This window comes from Papio anubis, chromosome 9, assembly GCF_008728515.1.
Source record: "Papio anubis isolate 15944 chromosome 9, Panubis1.0, whole genome shotgun sequence".
NCBI classification, from domain to species: domain Eukaryota; kingdom Metazoa; phylum Chordata; class Mammalia; order Primates; family Cercopithecidae; genus Papio; species Papio anubis.
In genome coordinates this window covers 20,828,993-20,849,762 of record NC_044984.1, presented here as the reverse complement: position 1 = coordinate 20,849,762, position 20,770 = coordinate 20,828,993, and the positions used below count along the sequence as shown (strand labels likewise).

The window sequence follows — 20,770 nt, the reverse complement described above, 5'->3', positions numbered from 1 at the left end:
AAGAAAATAAAAGAGGACATTAAAGAGTGAATTGGGTACTTGAAACAGGGTGGTCATTTCCAAGAAGGCCCTTCTGGAGATCCAGCATTTGAGCCAAGACTTGAATAAAAAAATAGGTACCTTTCCTGAAAAGTTATAGAAAAAGAGTATTCCACTCAGGAGAACTAGCAGATGCAAAGGTGTTGAGGTAGGAATTAATTTGGTGTATTCAAGGAACAGAGGGGTACTGTGGTTGGAGCCTGGTAAAGAAGAGAAAGATGAGATGATGTGAGAACGATGATTGAGGGCCCCTGTAAGCCACGGAAAGCGTTTAGATTTTATTGACATGCAATAGGAAATTACTGGAAGGTTTCAAAGTAGGGAGTAATATAATTTCATTTATATTTTTGATATAATTTCATTTATATGTTGTTTTCTGTGTAGAGGGAAGTCAATGGAGGACAAAGAGTAAAACACATAGATCAGTAAAGAAGTCATTATAATAATATAGGCAGGAGAGGATGACAGAATTACAGCTTTTGGTCCAGTTGCAGTGGATATTGTGAAAAAAGGAGATCAAATTCAGTGTACACTTTAGAGGTTGAGCTGATAAAGACTTGCCGATAGATTGGATGGGGGCGATGAGGCAGAAAGAGGACTCAAGGAAGAATCCTAGGTTACTGGCTTGACTTCTGGGTAGATGATATAGCTGTTGAGATAGAATAAAGAGGTACATTTTGCACGTGCAAATTTTGAGATACTTCTTAACCCAAGAAGAGACATAAGCTTTGGAGATATAAATTTAAGAGTCACTAGCCATTAGATAATACTTAAATCAATGACTGGATTATACAATTTTCTTGAAGGAAGTGTCTAAAAAAATCTGAAGAAATTCTTAAAAATTAATATATTTCACAAAGTAGAAAAGCATTATTCCACAGTGAGTCATAAGTTAATATTAGTTATAATTGTTACTATTAGAAAAAATATGAATATATTTACCATTTAGGTGAACCAACACAAATGTATATGCAATCTCCTGACTGGAACTGATTGGAATTTGGAAAGCTTTTGCCAGGAAATTAATCTATATTTTTTACATCATGTTTAAAACTGCTAAAAATAGTTAAGGCAATCATGTAGCTATATTTAGACTTATTTCCTTCTGCTGTTCTGGAGGGTTTTTGTTTATTTGTTTGTTTGTTTGTCTGTTTTTGTTCTTGTTTTTTAACTTTCTGGTAAGTTGTTTTACTGGACAGGTATGATTTTGTCCGAGAAGGGACCACCACCATGCTTATATATGCTGGGGGAACAATGCCTCAAAGTGTTTATTTGTTATTGTGTGGACATGAACACAAAAACAAAAATATTAAAGGGTGTCTAAACTTTTAGGCAATAGGGGGTCAAATATTTGATTAAAACTAGTCTCGTCACTCTTTGGATGGTCCTAGACTACCAAGGAACTTGTCTTTCAGAGATATGGGGATGAGCAGAATGAGACGACCTCAAGAAATGGGATATAGGAGGTCGAGTTCATGGAGTTAGGGAAATCTGAAGAATTTTTTTGTATGAGATGTGGCATAGAAGAAAAATTGAACTGAGAAAAGGTTTTGGAAAGAAAAAAAGAATCCCCTTCAAATGCATCCAACATCTTCAGGGTTATTGAAACCAGACTGAACTTCTTGATGTCTTTCAGGGTCATTCATCACTGCTGAGGGGCCAAACCACAAATGACAAACTTTTTAAAATGGAGTGAAAAAAGTTGTGTGTTTGAAAATAACACTAATGGAAACTCCTTCTTGAGAGCGCTTAAGATACTATGTATTCTGTAAAAACTTAGAGTTAAGTGGTTTTGGCTGTAGAACCTCCATGGAGAATTAGTGACAGTCTAGGGCCAAAGTCTCTTCATATTACATCTGTGGAACTTCGACTCAAATCTCTGTCAACACATCTACTCTTCCCACCCTCTTCTTAGTTTTGTGAAGGGCATGAAGTCATTTCTTTTGGACCTGTGGGGGCAATAATGTTACAGAATTAAAGACTCTAGAAGACAGTACATTTTATATGTAGGTGTAGACTTGTTTTGCATGGAAAATATACTTAGCCTAAAGGATAGTGGCTTTCTACAACCTCTCATGCAGTGTACTTCCAGGAGTATTTGTGAGGGCTGTGAGAAGGAAAAATAAAACTAAAATAAAGTTAATGAACATACTCTCCTCCTCTCTCTCTTTGTGTTAAGTCAAAATATATTAGTATTTTCTGTGTGACAGAACCCCTGCTAGTGTCTTACTTTCTAATCTTTTCAGTGGCTTTTTAATTTGTGTATTTATTGGCATGTAGCCTAGCAATGTACTATTTGATAGTTTGGGTGTTCTCTTGATACACCAGTTGATGGAAACTGGAAGAGCATTATCTTGTTTGGATTAAATTACTGATTATTTGAGGACATTCCTAATTCCCATGGTAGAACCCAGTGGATTTTTCAAAAAGCTAAACCTGCAGTTCCAGGCCAAAAAATAACCCCCCAAAACCAATAACATTCACAATTCTAGAATCCTTTGCTTTTCTAGGTAACTTAACAGTTTAAAGTGTATTATTACTTAGCCTTCATAGTCTCTATAAGGTATTTGTGTAGGAAGACAATTATGGCTGAGTGCATTGGTTCATACCTATAGTCCCAGCACTCTAGGAAACTGAGATGGGCGGATTGCTTGTATCCAGGTGTTTGAGACCAACCTGGGCAACATAGGGAGAACCTGTCTGCACAAATAGTAAATAAGTTAGCCAGGCATGGTGGCAAATGCACCTGTAGTCTCAGCTTCTCAGGAGGCTGAGGTGGGAGGATCACTTGAGCCTGGGAGGTCAAGGCTGCAGTGAGATGTGTTCATGCCACTGCACTCTAGCCTGGGTGACAGAGTGTGACTCAGTTTCAAAAAAAAAAAAAAAAAAAGGTTAATTATTTATGTTGAAATACTGACTCAATATGTTTCTGGAAGAAATTTTAAGTTTTAAAATTTTTCCAGATTAGAGGTTTATGAGCTAAATATTGCACCTTCTCGTTAGCCATTTATCTCTGTGTGAAACTGAACTAAAAAATTAGAGAGTGACGATTTCTAGGTATGACTTACATTCACCTTAAATATGTGAAGACTGTCACACCTCAGCTGGCATCCTCTTTATAATGGATATTTTAGTCCGTTGACTAGGAATAGGGCTATAACATTGGAGATAGACTAGATCATTCTATAAGACTTGTGGATCTCCTGATGAAACACTGTAATATCTTTGGACAAAAATTCTAGATCTTTATGCTTTTGTCAATCCATAGCAGATGCTGGGTGCTGTGCAGCTCAATCTGATTTATGAGAGTGTATCAGATTAAAACTCCTCATGATTCAGAGAATAATCAATAATGTACTGGTGGAACGTTTACAAGCCTGATAGCTGTATTAGTCTATTCTTACACTGCTAATAAAGACATACCTGAGACTGGGTAATTTATAAAGGAAAGAGGTTTAATGGACTCACAGTTCCACATGACTGGGGAGGCCTCACAATCATGGTGGAAGGCAAAGAAGAAGCAAAGGCACATCTTATAGGGTGGCAGACATGAGAGTGTGTGCAGGGGAACTCCCCTATTTAAAACCATCAGATCTCCTGAGACTTATTCACTATCACGAGAACAACACGGGAAAAGGCACTCCCATCCATGATTCAATTACCTCCCACTGGGTCCCTCCCACGACAGCCAAACCATATGATAGTCTAACAAATGGATTCTAGTTTGACCTGAGTTAATCTGATCACCTTTTAACACCACATAGTTGTTTTTATTGCCTGGGCATAATCCATCCATATCACTGGAGAAAGATTATCCAAAAAGCTTATCCATACCACTGGAGAAAGATAATCCATCCATATCACTGGAGAAAGATTATGGGACTCTGTACTTTAACTTCCATCATTTGCAAGTATCCTATTTTCATATTTTCTTAAGAGGCATGTGAATGAGATTTAACTATAACTTAAGAATTTTTCTTTTTTTTTATGAAGGAGTCATTGAAATAATTAAAATATGACATCCACTTGTTTCTTTTTCTTGGAACTTAGTTAGCAATGTGAGTAAATGTTCGGTAAAACCTCATTTTTTAAATAAAGCTTCAACTTGTGTTCTTTTCCTTTTGGAATGCAGCAGCCAAAAACTATAAACAGGAAACAGCCTGGAAGATATCACCTGGACAGCTATGAGCAATCAACACGGCGTCTACGTCCCACAGAAACAGAGGACATCGCAATAAAGGTTATTTTTATTTCCTGGATTCTTACATGAATAGATACATTTATGTTACTACTTTATGGCGAAGTTCTGTGAAAGTGTCCTAAATTGTGCCTTTAAATTCTTTTTACAGTTGTCATTAACCCTAACAACATTTTTAAAAATATCTGAGTTTTAGTTGTCAGTTCTTCCTCATCTCCCAGCCACAATTTTTGCTCCAGCAGCACATTTCAATAACCAGAGAATGTGCCTTTCTTCTGAATCTGCTTTAGAAGCTAGTGTCGCATGTATTTTTTTCTGGTATTCCTATGTTTATCAACCAAATAAATTGATTCCTGGAGAATACCAACATTATACCTTCGTATTTTAGGAATATAAATTAGATAGTCATTGTTTTCAATCAGGGGAGACTCAGACTAGTGTATGCATTCACCAGTTTCCCGGTACTGCCCTTGATCTCATTTCAAACTTGGCTATTTGGACTCTCCCCAGGCATTGCGCTTAAGTTAAGGCAGAACAGGCAACCTAGAGTTGGGGATAAGAGGGCGTGGTCAGTGTTGTGCAGGAACTAGAATAGCTGCCAGCAGCAGTCAAGGGCCTCCATCCATGGGAGCTGCCAGAGTCCTGGAAACTTAGCAAACTGGCTGCATTGGCTGTTGGAGGATATCCAATTCCTCTGCACAGCCTAGGCCAGTCAGAGAGACGGAGAGGCTCAGTATGGGGTGTATAGTAGAGCCAAGAGCTATGTTTAGGTCTCTCTCTCCTTGACACCTGACACAATACCTTCCCACAATAGCCACTTCACAATCAGAATAAACCTGTGATTGAATGGAACAAGCTAGTGCTAGCCCTCCCTTTTCCACTAACTTGATGCCTGATGTTTGGGCACATTACTATGCCTCACTGAGCCATGGTTTGCCCATCTTGAGGTGGACATGCCATTGTCCACCAATCCACAGTGTGGTTGTTTTGGGGTTAAAAGGATATGTCACATAGGAATTTTAAAGAGGGTTCTAGTGATTCTTGACTTTGGTTATGCGTTAGAATCACCTACAAAGCTTTAAAAAAAAAAAGAGAGAGAGTGTGTGTGTGTGTGTGTGTGTGTGTGTGTGGTGTTCCTAGGCAATTATAATGGTCAGGCAGAGTGGAAACTAGGGGCTATGAAAAGATAAGGAATGAGAGATTGGACAGAGTCCTCTATGCTGTTGTTTCCCCACAATGCCCAGATAACAACTAATGTATTGGTGAATAAAAAACAGGGCCAGTTTTTAATTGACATTTTCTGTTCACTATAGTAGGAATCTAAAAATATGTCTTTTCCATGTGTTTCATTAATTTTCATTTTGAAAGAAAAAAGAGAGACTATTATGATTTTTTTTTCCAAAATTGACCATTCATGCATTAGAAAAATAGCTGCTTATCAATGGCTCTGACTTTGCTGTGCTTCTGAATGGCCTCCGCAGTTTCAGGCTCACTTTCAAGCTCAAATTAATTTTTTTATTTATGGCGAAAGCTCACAAGTTGGTAGTAATGTATTTATTTTTTGAAATATTTTTATTGTGAAATACTATATACTTCAGAGAAGTACGTATTTATATCAGCAGCTCCCTCAGAAAATGCAGCAACACATGTATCTGCTGTCTTCTTACATATTTCCCCTGGGATATAATTGCCACCCCGACTCTTACAGTCATCATTTCCTTGATTATTCTTGCTATACACGCATCCCTAAAAACATATTTTTAGTTTCTTAAAAGTTTAAATATGTGTGTATGGGTGTGTGTTGCTTCTTTTGCTCAACATTGTGTATGTGTAATTCATCCATACTGCTGTAACCGCAATTCATTCACTCTCATTGCTGTTCTATTGTATAAATTGTTCTATTGTATAAATATACCAGAAGTTAATTATCTGTTCTACTTTTGATGGGCTGTTGGGTGTTTTTCAGTTTGGGGGTATTGTGAACAGTTGCTGAGTTATATGGTATGTGCTTCCTCAGCCTTCCTAGATAATGGCAAACTGCTTTCCAAAGTGATGGTGCCAATTTACACTTTCACCAGAAGTGACTGAGAGTTCCAGTTGTTCTACATCTTCACTAAAAAAATACTTCTCATTTTTTTTGCCAAGTGTTATGTGCTGGGAGAGATGCAACTGTATCTTGCTGTGGTTTTTATTTGCATTTTTCTGATTACAAATGAGGTCAAACAATTTTCGATATAAGATATATTTATGAAAATGGCCATTGGGGTTTGGGTTTGGATTTCTCTTTTGTGAATTACCAGGTTGTTTGTCCTTCTCCTCTTTAAAAATTCTTGGCCAGGCATCGTGGCTCATGCCTGTGATTCCAGCACTTTGGGAGACCGAGGTGGGTGGGTCGCGAGGTCAGGAGATCGAGACCATCCTGGCTGACATGGTGAAACCCGTCTGTACTAACAATGCAATAAATTAGCCGGGCGTGGTGGCAGACACCTGTAGTCCCAGCTACTCGGGAGGCCGAGGCAGGGAGACAGGGAAATGGCGTGAACCCGGGAGGCAGAGCTTGCAGTGAACCAAGATCGCACCACTGCCCTCCAGCCTGGAGGACAGAGCGAGACTCCGTCTCAAAAAAAAAAAAAATTCTTGGTACTACTTTGACAGTCAAATACGTTGCAAAATTCTTCTCCCACTCTATGTGGCTTGGCTTTCCGCTCTATGATATCTTTCACTGAGCAGAAGTTCTTAATTTTAATATAGTCTAGTATACAACTTTTCCTTTATGGTTAATGCTTTGGTGTTTGGTCTTATTTAAGAAAACTTTTCCTACCCAGAGGCCATGATGACGTTCTATACGAGCTCCTAAAAGCTTTGAAGCTACACTTTTTACCTTTATTTCTTTAATATACATAAAATCAATTTTTGTGTTTAGTATGAAGTAGGGATGTGATTTAGTAGGTAAATCAGTGATGAATAATTTATTAGTAAATCATAAATGTAGCAGTAGTACATTTAGTAGTAGTCATTTTCCCAAATTTAGTAGTAAATCAGTAAGGTCTGATTTAATGTTTTCAAGTGTGATTTCTAGTTGCCTAGCCCCATATATTGATCACTGTCCCTGCTGATCTTCAGTGTGATGTCAGTTACACATCAAGGATCTATATGTGTGCGAATCAGTTGATAGCCTTTATTGATTTTTCTCAGATTTATTTGTCTGTTCAGTATCCCGCTGTAATGATTACTATAGCTTTCTAATGAACATTGATACCTTTTAGAACAAGTCTTTATAACTGTTTTTTGTTTTTGTTTTTGTTTTTGTTTTCCCTCTTAGCTATACTTGGCCCCTTGGGGAAAAGAGGCTTAGGTGGTCTGGGGTTCACACTTTTGAATTTGTGTTTTTTCCTTATATTTTGACTTGGCATTTCCTAACTGCTTCTTTTGGTGAGATTTTTTACAAACCAAATTTTGTTCATCGTTGTTACTTATTTTCAGAAGGAGAAAATGGACGATGGTCTGTCTGTGCCCTGCCTTTACATTTAAAAACACATTCTTTTCATTGAGGTGAAATTCACTTAGCAGACAACCATTTCAAAGTGAACAGTCCAGTGGCATTTAGTACATTCCCAATGTTGTGCAACATTTACCTAGTTCCAAAACTGTTTCATCACCCCAAGAGGAAATCTCAAACCCATTAAGCAATTGCTTCCCATTTCCCACTCCCCTTGCCCTGGGCAGCAACCAATGGATTTGCCTATTCTGGATATTTCATATAAATGGAATCATATACTAGGTGACATTTTGTGTCTATCTGGCTCCTGCTTTTAAATTTTAATTCATTCTTTCCCTGTATCCCTGATACTTCTTCCTATCAAAGTCACCTCATCTCCAATATACATACCCCCTAACCCCATCATTATAGAACCAGCTCTAATGTGCTTGATATGCTTAGGCATGCTCATATCTTTGTAAAATATGTAGTGTTGTCATAAGTGTGTACGTGCTCTCAATTTACTTAAATATTTTCTTGATCGTTTGTTTCTGCTAAGTGCACCATTGTATCCCGTAGACTGTGTCACTGCATTTTACTTATCCCCTAGTGATGTACACTGAGCTTGCCTCCATCTTTCCTCTATCAGAAACCCTGCTATGATGTTCATCATTGTACCTATCCTTACAAGATGCTTTGCAAAGACTGATTTACATTTTAGCTGATTTTCCAAGTTCAGACATCTAGTTGGGGAAGTCAGGATTTTAACCCTGCTGGTGGGGAATTTAGTGCATTTTGTAAAAGGTGGGAGGGAATGAAAGTGTAAATGGTAGCAGGAGAATTTAACTTTAACTTTCCTGCTCTTCTGTCTTTCTTGTGTGGATGTTGTTCCTTCTTTTAGTTCAATGTAGCACCAAATCAGAAGGTGACATTTCATTCTTCTAGTTCTTTCCTGCTACTTTCAGACCATGACCTTCCCCTGTCACACTCATAAAGCTATGGTATTTTCTGCCTGCTCTCACATCTATTATCAGAGGACCTCGTAATCACTCTTCCACCTTCTCTGTAGATGTGAGTATGTTTCCTAGTCCACCGTTCTATCTTTGTATGTGCCACACATGGTTAGGATTTATACTTCCAGGGGCACAGTCTATCCAGTATCCCAGCCTGAAAATCCCCTAATCTACCGTCATTCCTTTGCACCTCACGTGGATAACTGTGTCACCTTCTCCATAGCACTCAGCAGCCTGGTTTTACATGTGTAGAAGGCATGAGGTTGGATTGCTGCAGAAAGGTACTAAAGGAATTTTAGCATTCTTCATAATAGCACGAATTGAAAGACCCTCCTTTCACTTTCATTCTCTTTAATTTTTCATTTACACCACTAAATAGCCATAACTCTAAATCAGAATTTCACCATTGTGTGTTCTACCTTGGGTTGAGTCTTTTAGCACTTACACATTTTTATTTTAATTAGAAATTGTTCATTGATATCACAGGTATAATTTACTGCCACACTCATATAATCTGTATTCACACTTGGTCACCACCTGGAACTGCATCCTCTCTATCTTACTCTATTAGACTAGTCAGTCACTGACAACAAAATCCTGGTACCCAAGTTTTCTCAGGCCTTTAATTTCATGGTCATTGTTTTTTTTTTTTTTTTAACACTATTGAAATCTTCAATATCTTGAGCCCCTTCTTTTTCTCCCAGTCCTTTAGTACCTTTCTGCAGGAATCCAACCTCACGCCATCTACACATCTATAACCAGGCTGCTAAGTGCTATGGAGAAGGTGACACAGCGATACAGGCCAGCATGGTCACAGATTTATTATCTCCAGTCTCAGCTGACTCCCCTCCCCCAGTAGCTATCTGCCATCCTTTTACATGTCTCTTAGCAGCATTATTTTCCAAACCTACAGTAGCTATGCAACTGTCACCACTCTATTGCCACCTCCTTCTCTCCCCTTTTGCCTCCTCTATCTCCAGATCACCTTAGCTCCCAATTCGCTGAGAACATCCAGGGTGTCATGTAGGGTCCCTCTCAGTTTCATGCTGGCCCTTGTCCACAAGCATCCATTTTTGTGCCTCTTTTAGCCTCCTCACCTACTCTGGGAGAGAAAATGGAATCTTCAGCCTCTGAGGCTGTTTCATTTCTTTGCATGCCCTTTGTCGTTTAACCATAATTGACAGCCCCAGCCAGCTCTGCCCCAGCTAGCTCTATTCATCGTTTTCTCTGACATATTTTATAGTTTTTTCATCTTTGGCCTATTCTCACTATAGTTCTTTACCTACAAATGCTTTCAATGACATTCAGTATATTTTACAAAACTAGTTAAAAGGCTCTTTTTCCAAAAAGTTTTTTGACTCATCCCAGATGTAAATGATTTTCTTTATGAGCTGCTATTGTACTTAGTGTCTGTGTGTCCCCTCTATTTGGTACTTAGCCCATAATGTAGTGTCTTGTACTCACTTCTTTCCATGGTTTACTTACTCAACTGATTGCAAGCTTCAAGAGAGAAGGGAGGATGCATTATGCCTTCTTTGTAATCTATGCCAACCTAACCCTGTGCCTCACACAGAATGAGGATGATCAGCCATATTTACAAAGCAATCAGTAATTCTAATCCAGCCCTTCCGTGAGACCCTCCTTCCATGACTAATTTCATGCATAGCTATGTTACGGCTATTACTAAATGTTGTGCCATGTGTATTATAAGCTAGAGAAAACCTGCATGGACAAACATAATCTAGCCTTTTCAAGCAGAGTTTTTCACTCTCTAAGTTGTTCATTTTATGAAGAGTTTTTAGGGTTATATGTAGTTATAATTGAGATATCACAAATCCGTTCTGCAAAATTCCTAAACAATAGTGTGCTTAGAAATTTCATTTATGGTTTTGAAATAAGGTATTAGTTTATGAGCAAAGTGTATCTTTAATTTCTCCTGATTTTTAGGAGCCCTTCCTCCCGTCATCTATGTCTACTTCATCCTTCTAATTCTTGGGTTCTGTTATTGTTTTATTTCCTATTTTTATAACTGGTAAAAGTATTAAGTCCACTTGAAGCTTGTTAAAACAAATAGATTCTGCGGGATGAATAGAAGGTATTGTGATTTTTGCTGATTGCTGGCATTTATAACACAAGCAATATTGCCTCACTTCTTTTATTATTCTTTACTCTTTTTTTAACTTCAGTGAATAGTTGGCCTACACAATTCAGGAAACTCATTAATTACAGAGTTTTCCTCCTCAGTTAATGAAGTCATTTTGCTGGAATAATTTGTGGTTATTTTTCTTCTTTATTTTAATCACTAGGATTTGGGGAATTGTCTGGCAGTAAGAAAATAATTAATGTAGGGATTTCATTGGAAAGTGTTTGGGACAATTGTCTTTTAAGAATGTCCATATGTAAACAATCCGGTAATCCCAAATTTTCAGAGATTTTTAGCATTCTTCATAATATCGCAAATTGAAAGACCCTCCTTTCACTTTCATTCTCTTTGATTTTTCATTTACACCACTAAATAGCCATAACTCTAAATCAGAATTTCACCATTATGTGTTCTACCTTGGGTTGAGTCTTTTAGCACTTACACATTTTAATTTTAATTAGAATTATTCATTGATACCACACATATAATTTAATTTCTGTATTTTTATTTTGTAGGTCACAAATGGATACTTTTCATGGGGCAGTGGTTTAGCCACATTATCCAATATAGACATTCGAATTCCAACAGGTAAGAGTCATTTGTTATGCATATTTGTAATTGTTCATGACCATAACCATAGTTTTCCAAGATAATTGAGCCTAACAAAGAGAGACTTTAAAGACATAAATATTATTTATGGTTGCCTATTTGCACCATTCTGCTTGTGAGCCACTGTGTCACTGTGGGAATGGCTGGAAATGATAAGACCTGCCTTTCACCATGGGTCTATACCTTTGGACAATTATTTACTGTTCATTTGCTGATTTGGGCAATTTAAACAGTGGGGTGGTTGATTTCACTTTTTGTTTGAGAAACACTTTAAAGAAAGAGTATATGAGAAACTTATTTTCTATTTCTGAGAAATACTGAGGAAGTTTTCAAGATACTTAAAACTTAAATATCCAATAATTATATTTAATATTTTTTAAAAGTTTTATTGAAGTTTAATTGATCCACAAAAATTGCATATATTTAATGCTTACATTTTGATGAGTTTGGGCATATGTATATACGTGTGAAAACCATCACCACAATAAAGGTGTTCAATATGCAATCGCTACCAAAAATTTCCTTATGTTCTTCTTTTCTTCTAGCGTTTATTTTCTTCTGTTTTTACTTTATTTTTTGTGGGAAGAACACTTAACATGAGATTTATCCTCTTAACACATTTTAAAGTACACAGGGCTATGTTGTTAATTGTACATACTATATTAACCAGCAGATTTCTAGAACTTATTCATCCCACATAACTAAAATCCAATAATAACTATTGAACAACAATTTCCCATTTTCCCTTTCCCCCATCTCCTGGAACCCACAATTCTATTTTCTGCTTCTGTGAAAATAAGTGTCTAAACTTTTGACTAAATTAATTAAAATACCTAAAATAGTCAAAATTTTAGATACCTCATATAAGTGGAATCATAGAGTATTTCTCCTTCTATGGCTTGCTTATTTCATTTAGCATAATGTCCTCTATGTTCATCCATGTTGTTGTGAATGGCAGGATTTCCTTCTTTTTATAAGACTGAATAATATCCCATTGCATGTATATACCACATTTTCTTTATTCATTCATCTATCAATGGACATTTGGGTTGTTTCAATATCTTGGCTATTGTGAATGATGCTACAAATGAAGATGGGGGAGCAGATATTTCCTTGAGACCCTAATTCTGATTCTCTTGCATAATACCCAGAAGCAGGATTGCTGGATCATATGACAATTCTATTTTTAGTTTTTCAAGGAACCTCCATGCTGTTTTCCATTGTTGGCTGCACAATTCTACATTGCCAGCAACAGTGTGTAAGGGTTCCAGTTTCTCCACATCCTCACTAACACTTGTTATCTTTCTTTTTTTGTTGTTGTTACAGCCATTCTAACAGGTGTGAGGTGATATCTCATGGTTGTGATTTGCATTTCCCTGATGATTAGTGTTGTTGAATGCCATTTAATATATACCTGGTGGCCATTTGTGTGTCTTACTTGGAGAAATATCTCTATTCAGGTTTTTTGTCCATTTTTTAATTCAATTGTTTTGTTTCTGTTTCCGTTTTTTTTTTTTTTTTTTTTACTATTTTATATTTTGGATATTAATCTCTTATCAGACAGATAGTTTGCAAATATATTCTCTCATTCCATAGGTCTCCTTTTCGTTCTGTTGTTTCCTTTGCTGTGCAGAAGCTCTTTAGTTTGATGTGCTTCTACTTATCTATTTTTGGTTTTATTGCCTGTGCTTTGGTGTGAAATCCAAGAAATCACTGCCAAGTTCAATGCCAAGAAGCATTTCCTCTGTTTTTTCTTTAAGGATTTTTATAGTTTCAGGTCTGACATTTAAGTTTTTAATCCATTTTGAGTTTATTTTTGTGTATGGTGTAGTATAGGCTCCAATTTTATTTTTTTGCATGTAGATATCCAGTTTGTTGAAACCCCTTGCTGAAGACCAGTTGATTGCATATGTATGGGTTTATTTATGGTCTCTCTCTTCTGTTCCATTGATATATGCATGTGTTTTTATGCAAGTACCATACTGTTTTGAATACTGTAGGTTTGTAATATGTTTTGCAAGCAAAAAGTGTGATACTTCCAGCTTTGTTCTGCTTTCTTAAGATAGCTTTGGCTCTTTGGGGTCTACTGTTTCCATATGAATTTTGGAATTGATTTTTCTATTTCTGTAAAAAATGCCATTGGGATTTTGATAAGGATTACATTGAATCTGTAGATTGCTTTGGGTAGTATGGACATTTTAACAATATTAATTCTTCTAGTCCCTAAGCCCAGATGTCTTTTCATTTTTTTGTTTGTGTTAATTTCACCAATGTCATAGTTTTCAGTGTATATGTTTTTCACCTCCCTGGTTAATTTTATTTCCAAGTGCTTATATGCTAACAACAAATGATCTCAAATTAAGAAAACAATACTATCCACGATGGCATCAAAAGGAATAAAATATTTAGGAATAAACCCAGTAATTTTTCCTTAAAATGTCTCTGTAATTGAATAGAAATATTTTTTGACCTGGCCTGATGTTCATTAGAAATAGATTTTTCTATTATAAATGCAAAGACATAGATTTTTGTATTATACATGCAAAGACACTCTCTTCTTCAAAGAGAAATTGGAGAAGAGAGTGCCTTAATAAATTCACCCAGATCATTTTTATCTCAATTATTTGTTTTAGTCAAAACTGTCCTTTATATTCTGAATGAATTGAATATTAAAGTTAAAACTAATCTTGATGATCTAGGCAATTATTTCATTGCTCTCTTTACTGATATCAGCCATTCTCTTAGTTTTTAAAATAATAAATCATTATATATATATATTTTTTCCTTTTCCAAAAAGATGTGTCAGAGAAAGGAGCTGTTTAGAATACCTTATTGCTGGAGATCAAAACTGGGCCATTGATTGTAAAACATTAGCTTTTTCTAAATGTGTTTTGATTTTATTTCACTAAGAATCCATCTCATTCTGTAGTTATCCTTTGTTTTGCTTTATTAGGTCAGTTAACCATGATTGTGGGCCAAGTAGGATGTGGGAAGTCCTCTCTTCTCCTTGCCATCCTTGGTGAGATGCAGACGTTGGAAGGAAAAGTTCACTGGAGCAAGTATGTATATTTTAAGTTGGCTTCCATTGCTATGTCATACATCTGATAATCTTCCAAGGAAAGAACTTAGACAAATACATTTACATGTTCTAACTCTGAAGACCACTCAGAAATAAGCACAGCTTTAAAAAAAAAATTGGTGGAAACCTTCAAAGTCAAAAATAAAAAGTTACAAAACAATTTATTACAAAAGTTGTTTATAATAATATAAACTACTATATTGCTGAGACAAAAGTAAGGATGGGATTGTAAAGATAGATTTTTAATTTAAGTGGGTAATGCTTAAAGAAATAACTTAAAAGTTTACTCAATAATAAAATAAGTTATGGAAAATTTGCATTATTTATAAAGCTTAAATAGAAACAGTGCCTTAAAGGTTCAATGTTCAGAGAAGAAATATCGAATGATCTTTTCCAAAATCTGTATAAGAAATGAAAATCAACTATTTATCCTTATACTTAAACTAGATACTAGAAGTATATAGTTGGAGATATGAATAGATTTGATTAGTATGTTGTGCAATTCTAATGACATGGAAAATAAAGTGCATCTTCCAGACATTTGAATGATCGCTTCCAAAATGATGTTTCTTCTAGATATTTGAATGGTGGTCAAAGCACATTGTGGTAATAAAGTGATTCAGAAAAATGTTACATAATTGGTTAACAAAGAGTAAGTTATGCTTATTTAGTTTGGCCTACTTAGTAGACTCCTCATAAGTAGTTTATGAATAAATTGGCTACAGCTGATCTAAGAAATTAGGCTATAGACCAGTAGTTCTCAAACAGGTGTGATATTTGCCCCCGGGGACATTTGGCAATATCTGGAGACATTTTTGGTTTTACACTGAAGCATTGGGTTGCTACTGGTCTGGTGGATAGAGGGCAGGGATGCTGCTAAACATCCTACAGTGCACAAGACAGCCCCCATACCAAGGGATTCTCTTGTCCCAAATATCAATTGTGTTGAGGTTGGGAAATGCACAGATGTTCTTTCATATCATTTTGTACCTATTATCATGAATTCTGCTGTGGCTGAGTTTGCTCTTTACATACACAGACATCTCTCAAGAATGAGAAGACTATGGCTTTTTAAGAGTATATTATATTTTAAACTCCAATTAAGAAAAAAATTCTTGGTTGTGAAATTCAGGCTGAAATTAGCAGAAGTGTAAATCCTGTTTTCAATGTCATTGGCAAAAGAAGAAGACTGAATTGTCGAGTGTACATTTTATCCCCATTGAGCAAATCTAGCAGATAGTAACTTTGCAACTGTTTAGTGCACCTCCAGCAGAGAGCTCAGTAAAACATTGCTACTTCAGTTTGCTTCATGGCAGTAGACAAGGTTTCCCCTGCCACTGTCCTCAGGCAGCAGACGGTGTCAGTCACTAACCTCAGGCACTAGATGATGTTCCCCTAGCCACTTGGATGAAGCCACTTCCATCTTGGGTGAAGAAGCAGATCCCACTGGATTTAATTATATTATGTGGCTTGTAAAATCATAATTAAGTTATTTGGGTTTTGTTTATATCCTGATTTACCATCATTAAAACAGAGAGAAAGAATGACAGTGACAGAAAAGGCTTGAGATTTTATTTTCATACTACCAGGAAGATCTCCTAATCTGGCCTGTTCCAAGTGTAATTTAACTTTCCAGGCCCCAGCTCCACTTGAGCTAAATTGACCCCCAATATTGTCATTCATAATTATCATGTGTTAATGAATAAAGAAATGATGTGAGGATGCAGAAAATATTCTTTATAACCTACTTATTTATTTTCTTGCTTTCCTCAGCATGTATATGATTTATATCATGTCTTGTTTCATAAAGTTTTGTATTGTTTTATTTAAAATAACATAGTATAGTGGAGTTTGAAAGATAAAGGTAAATAAATTTTTAAAATATTATTTAAATAATCATCTGAAGTTGTAATAGACAGAAATGCATGTACTGAAGTCCTGTATAATTATAACATATGGGCCACAAATTTCTCTCTGAATTTCATGAAAGCTAAGCAAAGAAGAAAACGTGAGGAAAAAAACAGCATACATTTGCTCAGTAGAGACTGATTTTCTCTTTTTGGAGAGAACTGTGAAAGAAATCTGCCAGCTGTGGTTTATGCCTGTAATCTCAGCACTTTGGGATGCTGAGGGAAGAGTATCACTTGAAAACAGCAGTTCGAGACCAGCCAGGACAATGTAGTGAGACCCTATCTGTACAAAAAAAAAAAATTTAAAATAAACAGGTCATGGTGATGCATGCCTGTAGTCTTAGTTACTTGAGAGACTGAGGTAGGAATATCTCTTGAGTCCAGGAGTTTGAGTCTGTAGTGAGCTGTGAATGTGCCACCACACTCCAGCCTGGGCAACAGAGTGAGACCATTTCTCTTAAAAAAAAAAAAAAATTAAGAAAAATCTTCCATATACCTTATAAAAAGTCCATAAAAGGTTAATTCCTAATGTCCTCAACAGTCCTAAAATTTATTCAAAAGCAAATTCCATGTGCCAATTATTACAAATACAATTCAGAATATAATATTAAATTACAGATTATACAGTAAATACTACTTGAAGGTTTAGAGGGCATGCAAGCAGGGGTGAAGAATGTGGTATGGGTAGGATCAGAACAACACAGTCTAAGTATGCAGATCTTCAACATCTAGTTTGATGCAGGAATGAAATTAACTACATTTGGAGAAATGCATAAATTGTACATCAGTTGGAGCATCTTCTATGTTTAGTATGGAATATAGATATTTTGTTTCTTAGTCTTTTTTTTTTTTTCATTCAACATTTACTGAGTACGTCCTTCATGCCAAACACTGATTTAGGTATCAAGGATATAGAAGTGAACAAGACAAGTCTCTATCTCATGTGGTTACAGTCTAGAACGTGGCCTGTGTATAAGTAATCAACAACAACAAAAAAGATATAATATTAGACTTTGATAAATGCTGTGACGATGATAAAACAAGGCAATATAGTAAAAGGTACTATACCTGTGAGGTGTGTTTGAGGATTTAAAAAGGGTCTAGAACGGCTAGTAAATACTGACTGATGCAGGTGCAAGCTGAGGCTACCTGGAAAAGGAAGAAAGCGTTCTGGGTATGCTATGGAGTCAAGATTTTGTTCTAAGTTCAGTGGGAAAATATTGTAGAAGTTTAAGTAGAGGAGTGATTTACATTTTGCGAAGATATGACGTACAATTTGAAAAGATGATTATGACTCGTGGTGTGGAGAATGAATTACAGAGGCAAGAGGGGAAGTGAGGGAAACCATTAAGAGTTCGTTTCACTAATTCAGATGAGAGATGAAGGTAGTTTGATGTACCATGGTAGCTGTAGAATGGACCAAAGTGAATAGATTCAGCATATACCTTGGAGTCAGAACCAGCAGGATGAAAGTGTAAGAAGGAAATTAAGATAATTCAGAGTATCTATAAAATTCCTGTAACTTAAAAATTATCTTTTTATGGTCATTTGCCTTACTAGACAACAATGCCATCTTTTCATGGCAGAAAGGACTAAAGTTTTCGTCAAGAATGTTTAAGCTGGTTCAACACACAAAGAAATGAAAATGTAAACTTCTAAAAGTTTGAATAAGTTAATGCAAATTTCATTTTTCTTTAATTAAAAGAATTACTTAATTTTCTTTCATGATATCCTTAATATCTGATAAAACATATTTTAGGATCAGGAATATTCAGAGGATACTGACATTCTTTTAAAGAGTTATTTGTAATTACTCTTTTCATTCCAGAAACAAAAGCTGTATGCCCAGTCCAATAAAGAAAGGAACATAACTATTGATTAAAGCAAAGCTAATTCAGAAATTATTGATATTCATAAGCTGCTGATGTGTAAATGGTTAAAAGTTCTTCAACAAACTGAATTTTTTTTAAAGCTCAAAACAAAGCAAAATAATAAACTCAATTTTTATATGGTAAGACACCAAATACCTTGCTATCATTCTTTCACCATTACATGTGTCTCTGATTGCATACATTTTATTTATTTATTTATTTATTTATTTATTTATTTATTTATTTTTTATTTTTTTTTTTTTGAGACAGAGTCTCACGCTTTCGCCCAGGCTCACTGCAAGCTCCGCCCCCTGGGTTGACGCCATTCTCCTGCCTCAGCCTCCTGAGTAGCTGGGACTACAGGCGCCCGCCACCACGCCCGGCTAATTTTTTTGTATTTTTAGTAGAGATGGGGTTTCACTGTGTTAGCCAGGATGGTGTCCATCTACTGACCTGCTGATCCGCCCGCCTCAGCCTCCCAAAGTTCTGGGATTACAGGCGTGAGCCACCAGCCCGGCCATAAATTTTATTTTTAAATGTATCCTCATAGACAGGTATGAACAAAATCCAATAAAGTACTCTGACCTATTGCAGCAGGAAATATTTACTTTGGGCCGGAGAAAAGGCATTGCTGTTCATCCAGCACACACCTGTGTGGGGAGAACGTGGTACACAGACATCCCGATAGTTGTTTCCTTGGGAACTGCTTCCTTTGACTTAGTCTGACATATTGTAGACCCAGAAGGGAAAAGATGAGAGAGAGGAGAGAGGAATGAAAAAAATTCTGCAAAATTGTCAGAATGCCAATGTGTACATCAATCTTGCATCCAGGTGTGCTTCATATTTGTTGAAAAATAAATGTTCTGCCTGACTGAAGTCCTTTCCTGGTTGTCATGATAAACAATTTCTACTGATATCTTAGGAACTAGAATTAAAATGCCTTATCTGATGAATAGTTTCAGTGAGAGAGTCGAGAATGCTTTTTTAATTGTGGCGGTACTTATGTGAGAAACAGCTGTCATTTATCTTTGTTTTCCTTTTTTTTTTCTTTTCCCTCTCAGCCATGCCATCAACCATCCTACTCTTCAGGCCCCTTCTGCCCTGACATTCTGTCTCCCACCATCTTAGTGTAATCAGCTTTGTAACAGTGCTTCAATTATTTTCAGACAAATGGAGGAGATATTCCTTTTCATGTGACTTTGCCTGGCATGAAGGAATAATATATTAAGTCAACTTTCCTGGGTCAGATGTAATATATCATGTTTGTGCCAACATCTAGTTTCCCTTCTTCCAAATTCATTCCTGATTTAAATTTGCAAAAGTCACTCTCTCATTCCATAATATTATTAACCATAATACTTGGAAGTTGCTAATACGCTGTATCCACTTTAACTCTTACTCTGGAAGGAGAATACACACAAATGCTACATGGAGAGGTTTTCAGAAGTGAAACTTTATTCTATTTTCTAGAAGGGGATTTTCTATCTGACCTCTTTGCATTCTCCTGTTGTCTTGAGTGCTGCTGAGTACCACATTGAATGGTGGAGGATGAGTCTAGACAGAGCTAAATCTACTTCTTTATTTTGGAAGAGAAAATATATAATCTCCCACAATTGAATTTGGTTAAACATATTGATATGTGAGAGGGCTGGAATAGGTAGTCTCTGGAAGTTAAGGATTATAACATTATTCATACAAATGTTAGTGAAATAATGGGTTAATTTGCTCTTGGAAGATGATTACCTACAAATGAGTCTATATTTACCTCTTTATTTTTCTCTGAAAATAATAAATGTATGGTATATATAACTTTTAAAGGAAAATATAAGTAAATCCTTCAAGGAGAGGTTTTCAGAAGTGAAGACCCCCTATGTGCTGTTTTGCTTTTTTCAGGACCTTACTGCATTCATTAACCCTTTTCTCTTATAAATGTCTTTATTTATTGCTCTTCACACTCCATTATCCCCCACCCATTTTTTAAATAATGGTCTTGCTTATCTCTCAATCAACTGGAACGTTTCTCTTTTTAATGACCTAGTCCACCCACACTTAACCTCCGTTCTTCTCTTTTACTCTGCGCATTGCAATCTGGACGAAAGGCTCTCGTACATGAGTGCCTAAGTGCTAAATCCCAATAATTTGTCCTCAGTCCTACTTCTCCATAGATTTTGAAACTCTTCACCCATTGACGACTCCTTGAAATCAACTTGGCTTCTTGGTTTCTGTAACACTTGCATTTATTAATTTGTTAAAAAAATATTTGTTGCACACCATTTATATGCAAGTCATTGTATTAATTGTTGGGGGAGAAATAAGTGAACAAGAGAAGCCAGGCCCCTATTTTCATGAAGCTTACTGTTTAGCAGGGGAAACCAAGGGGAAGTAAGAAAATAATTTTATAGTTATTTGATTAATGTTTTGTAAATACTA

At 36.1% G+C, this 20,770-nt stretch overlaps 1 protein-coding gene across 2 annotated transcripts in view; it reads left to right on the top strand.

The window, feature by feature from the left end:
* ABCC9 (ATP binding cassette subfamily C member 9) overlaps positions 1–20,770 on the top strand; it is a 139,574-nt gene that overhangs the window by 48,654 nt on the left and 70,150 nt on the right. For both annotated transcript variants that reach the window (XM_009180355.3, XM_003906100.4), the window contains exons 16-18: positions 4,172–4,279; positions 11,387–11,459; positions 14,434–14,539. In XM_009180355.3, the coding sequence (XP_009178619.1) occupies positions 4,172–4,279; positions 11,387–11,459; positions 14,434–14,539 (287 nt within the window). The remainder of the gene's footprint in view (positions 1–4,171; positions 4,280–11,386; positions 11,460–14,433; positions 14,540–20,770) is intronic.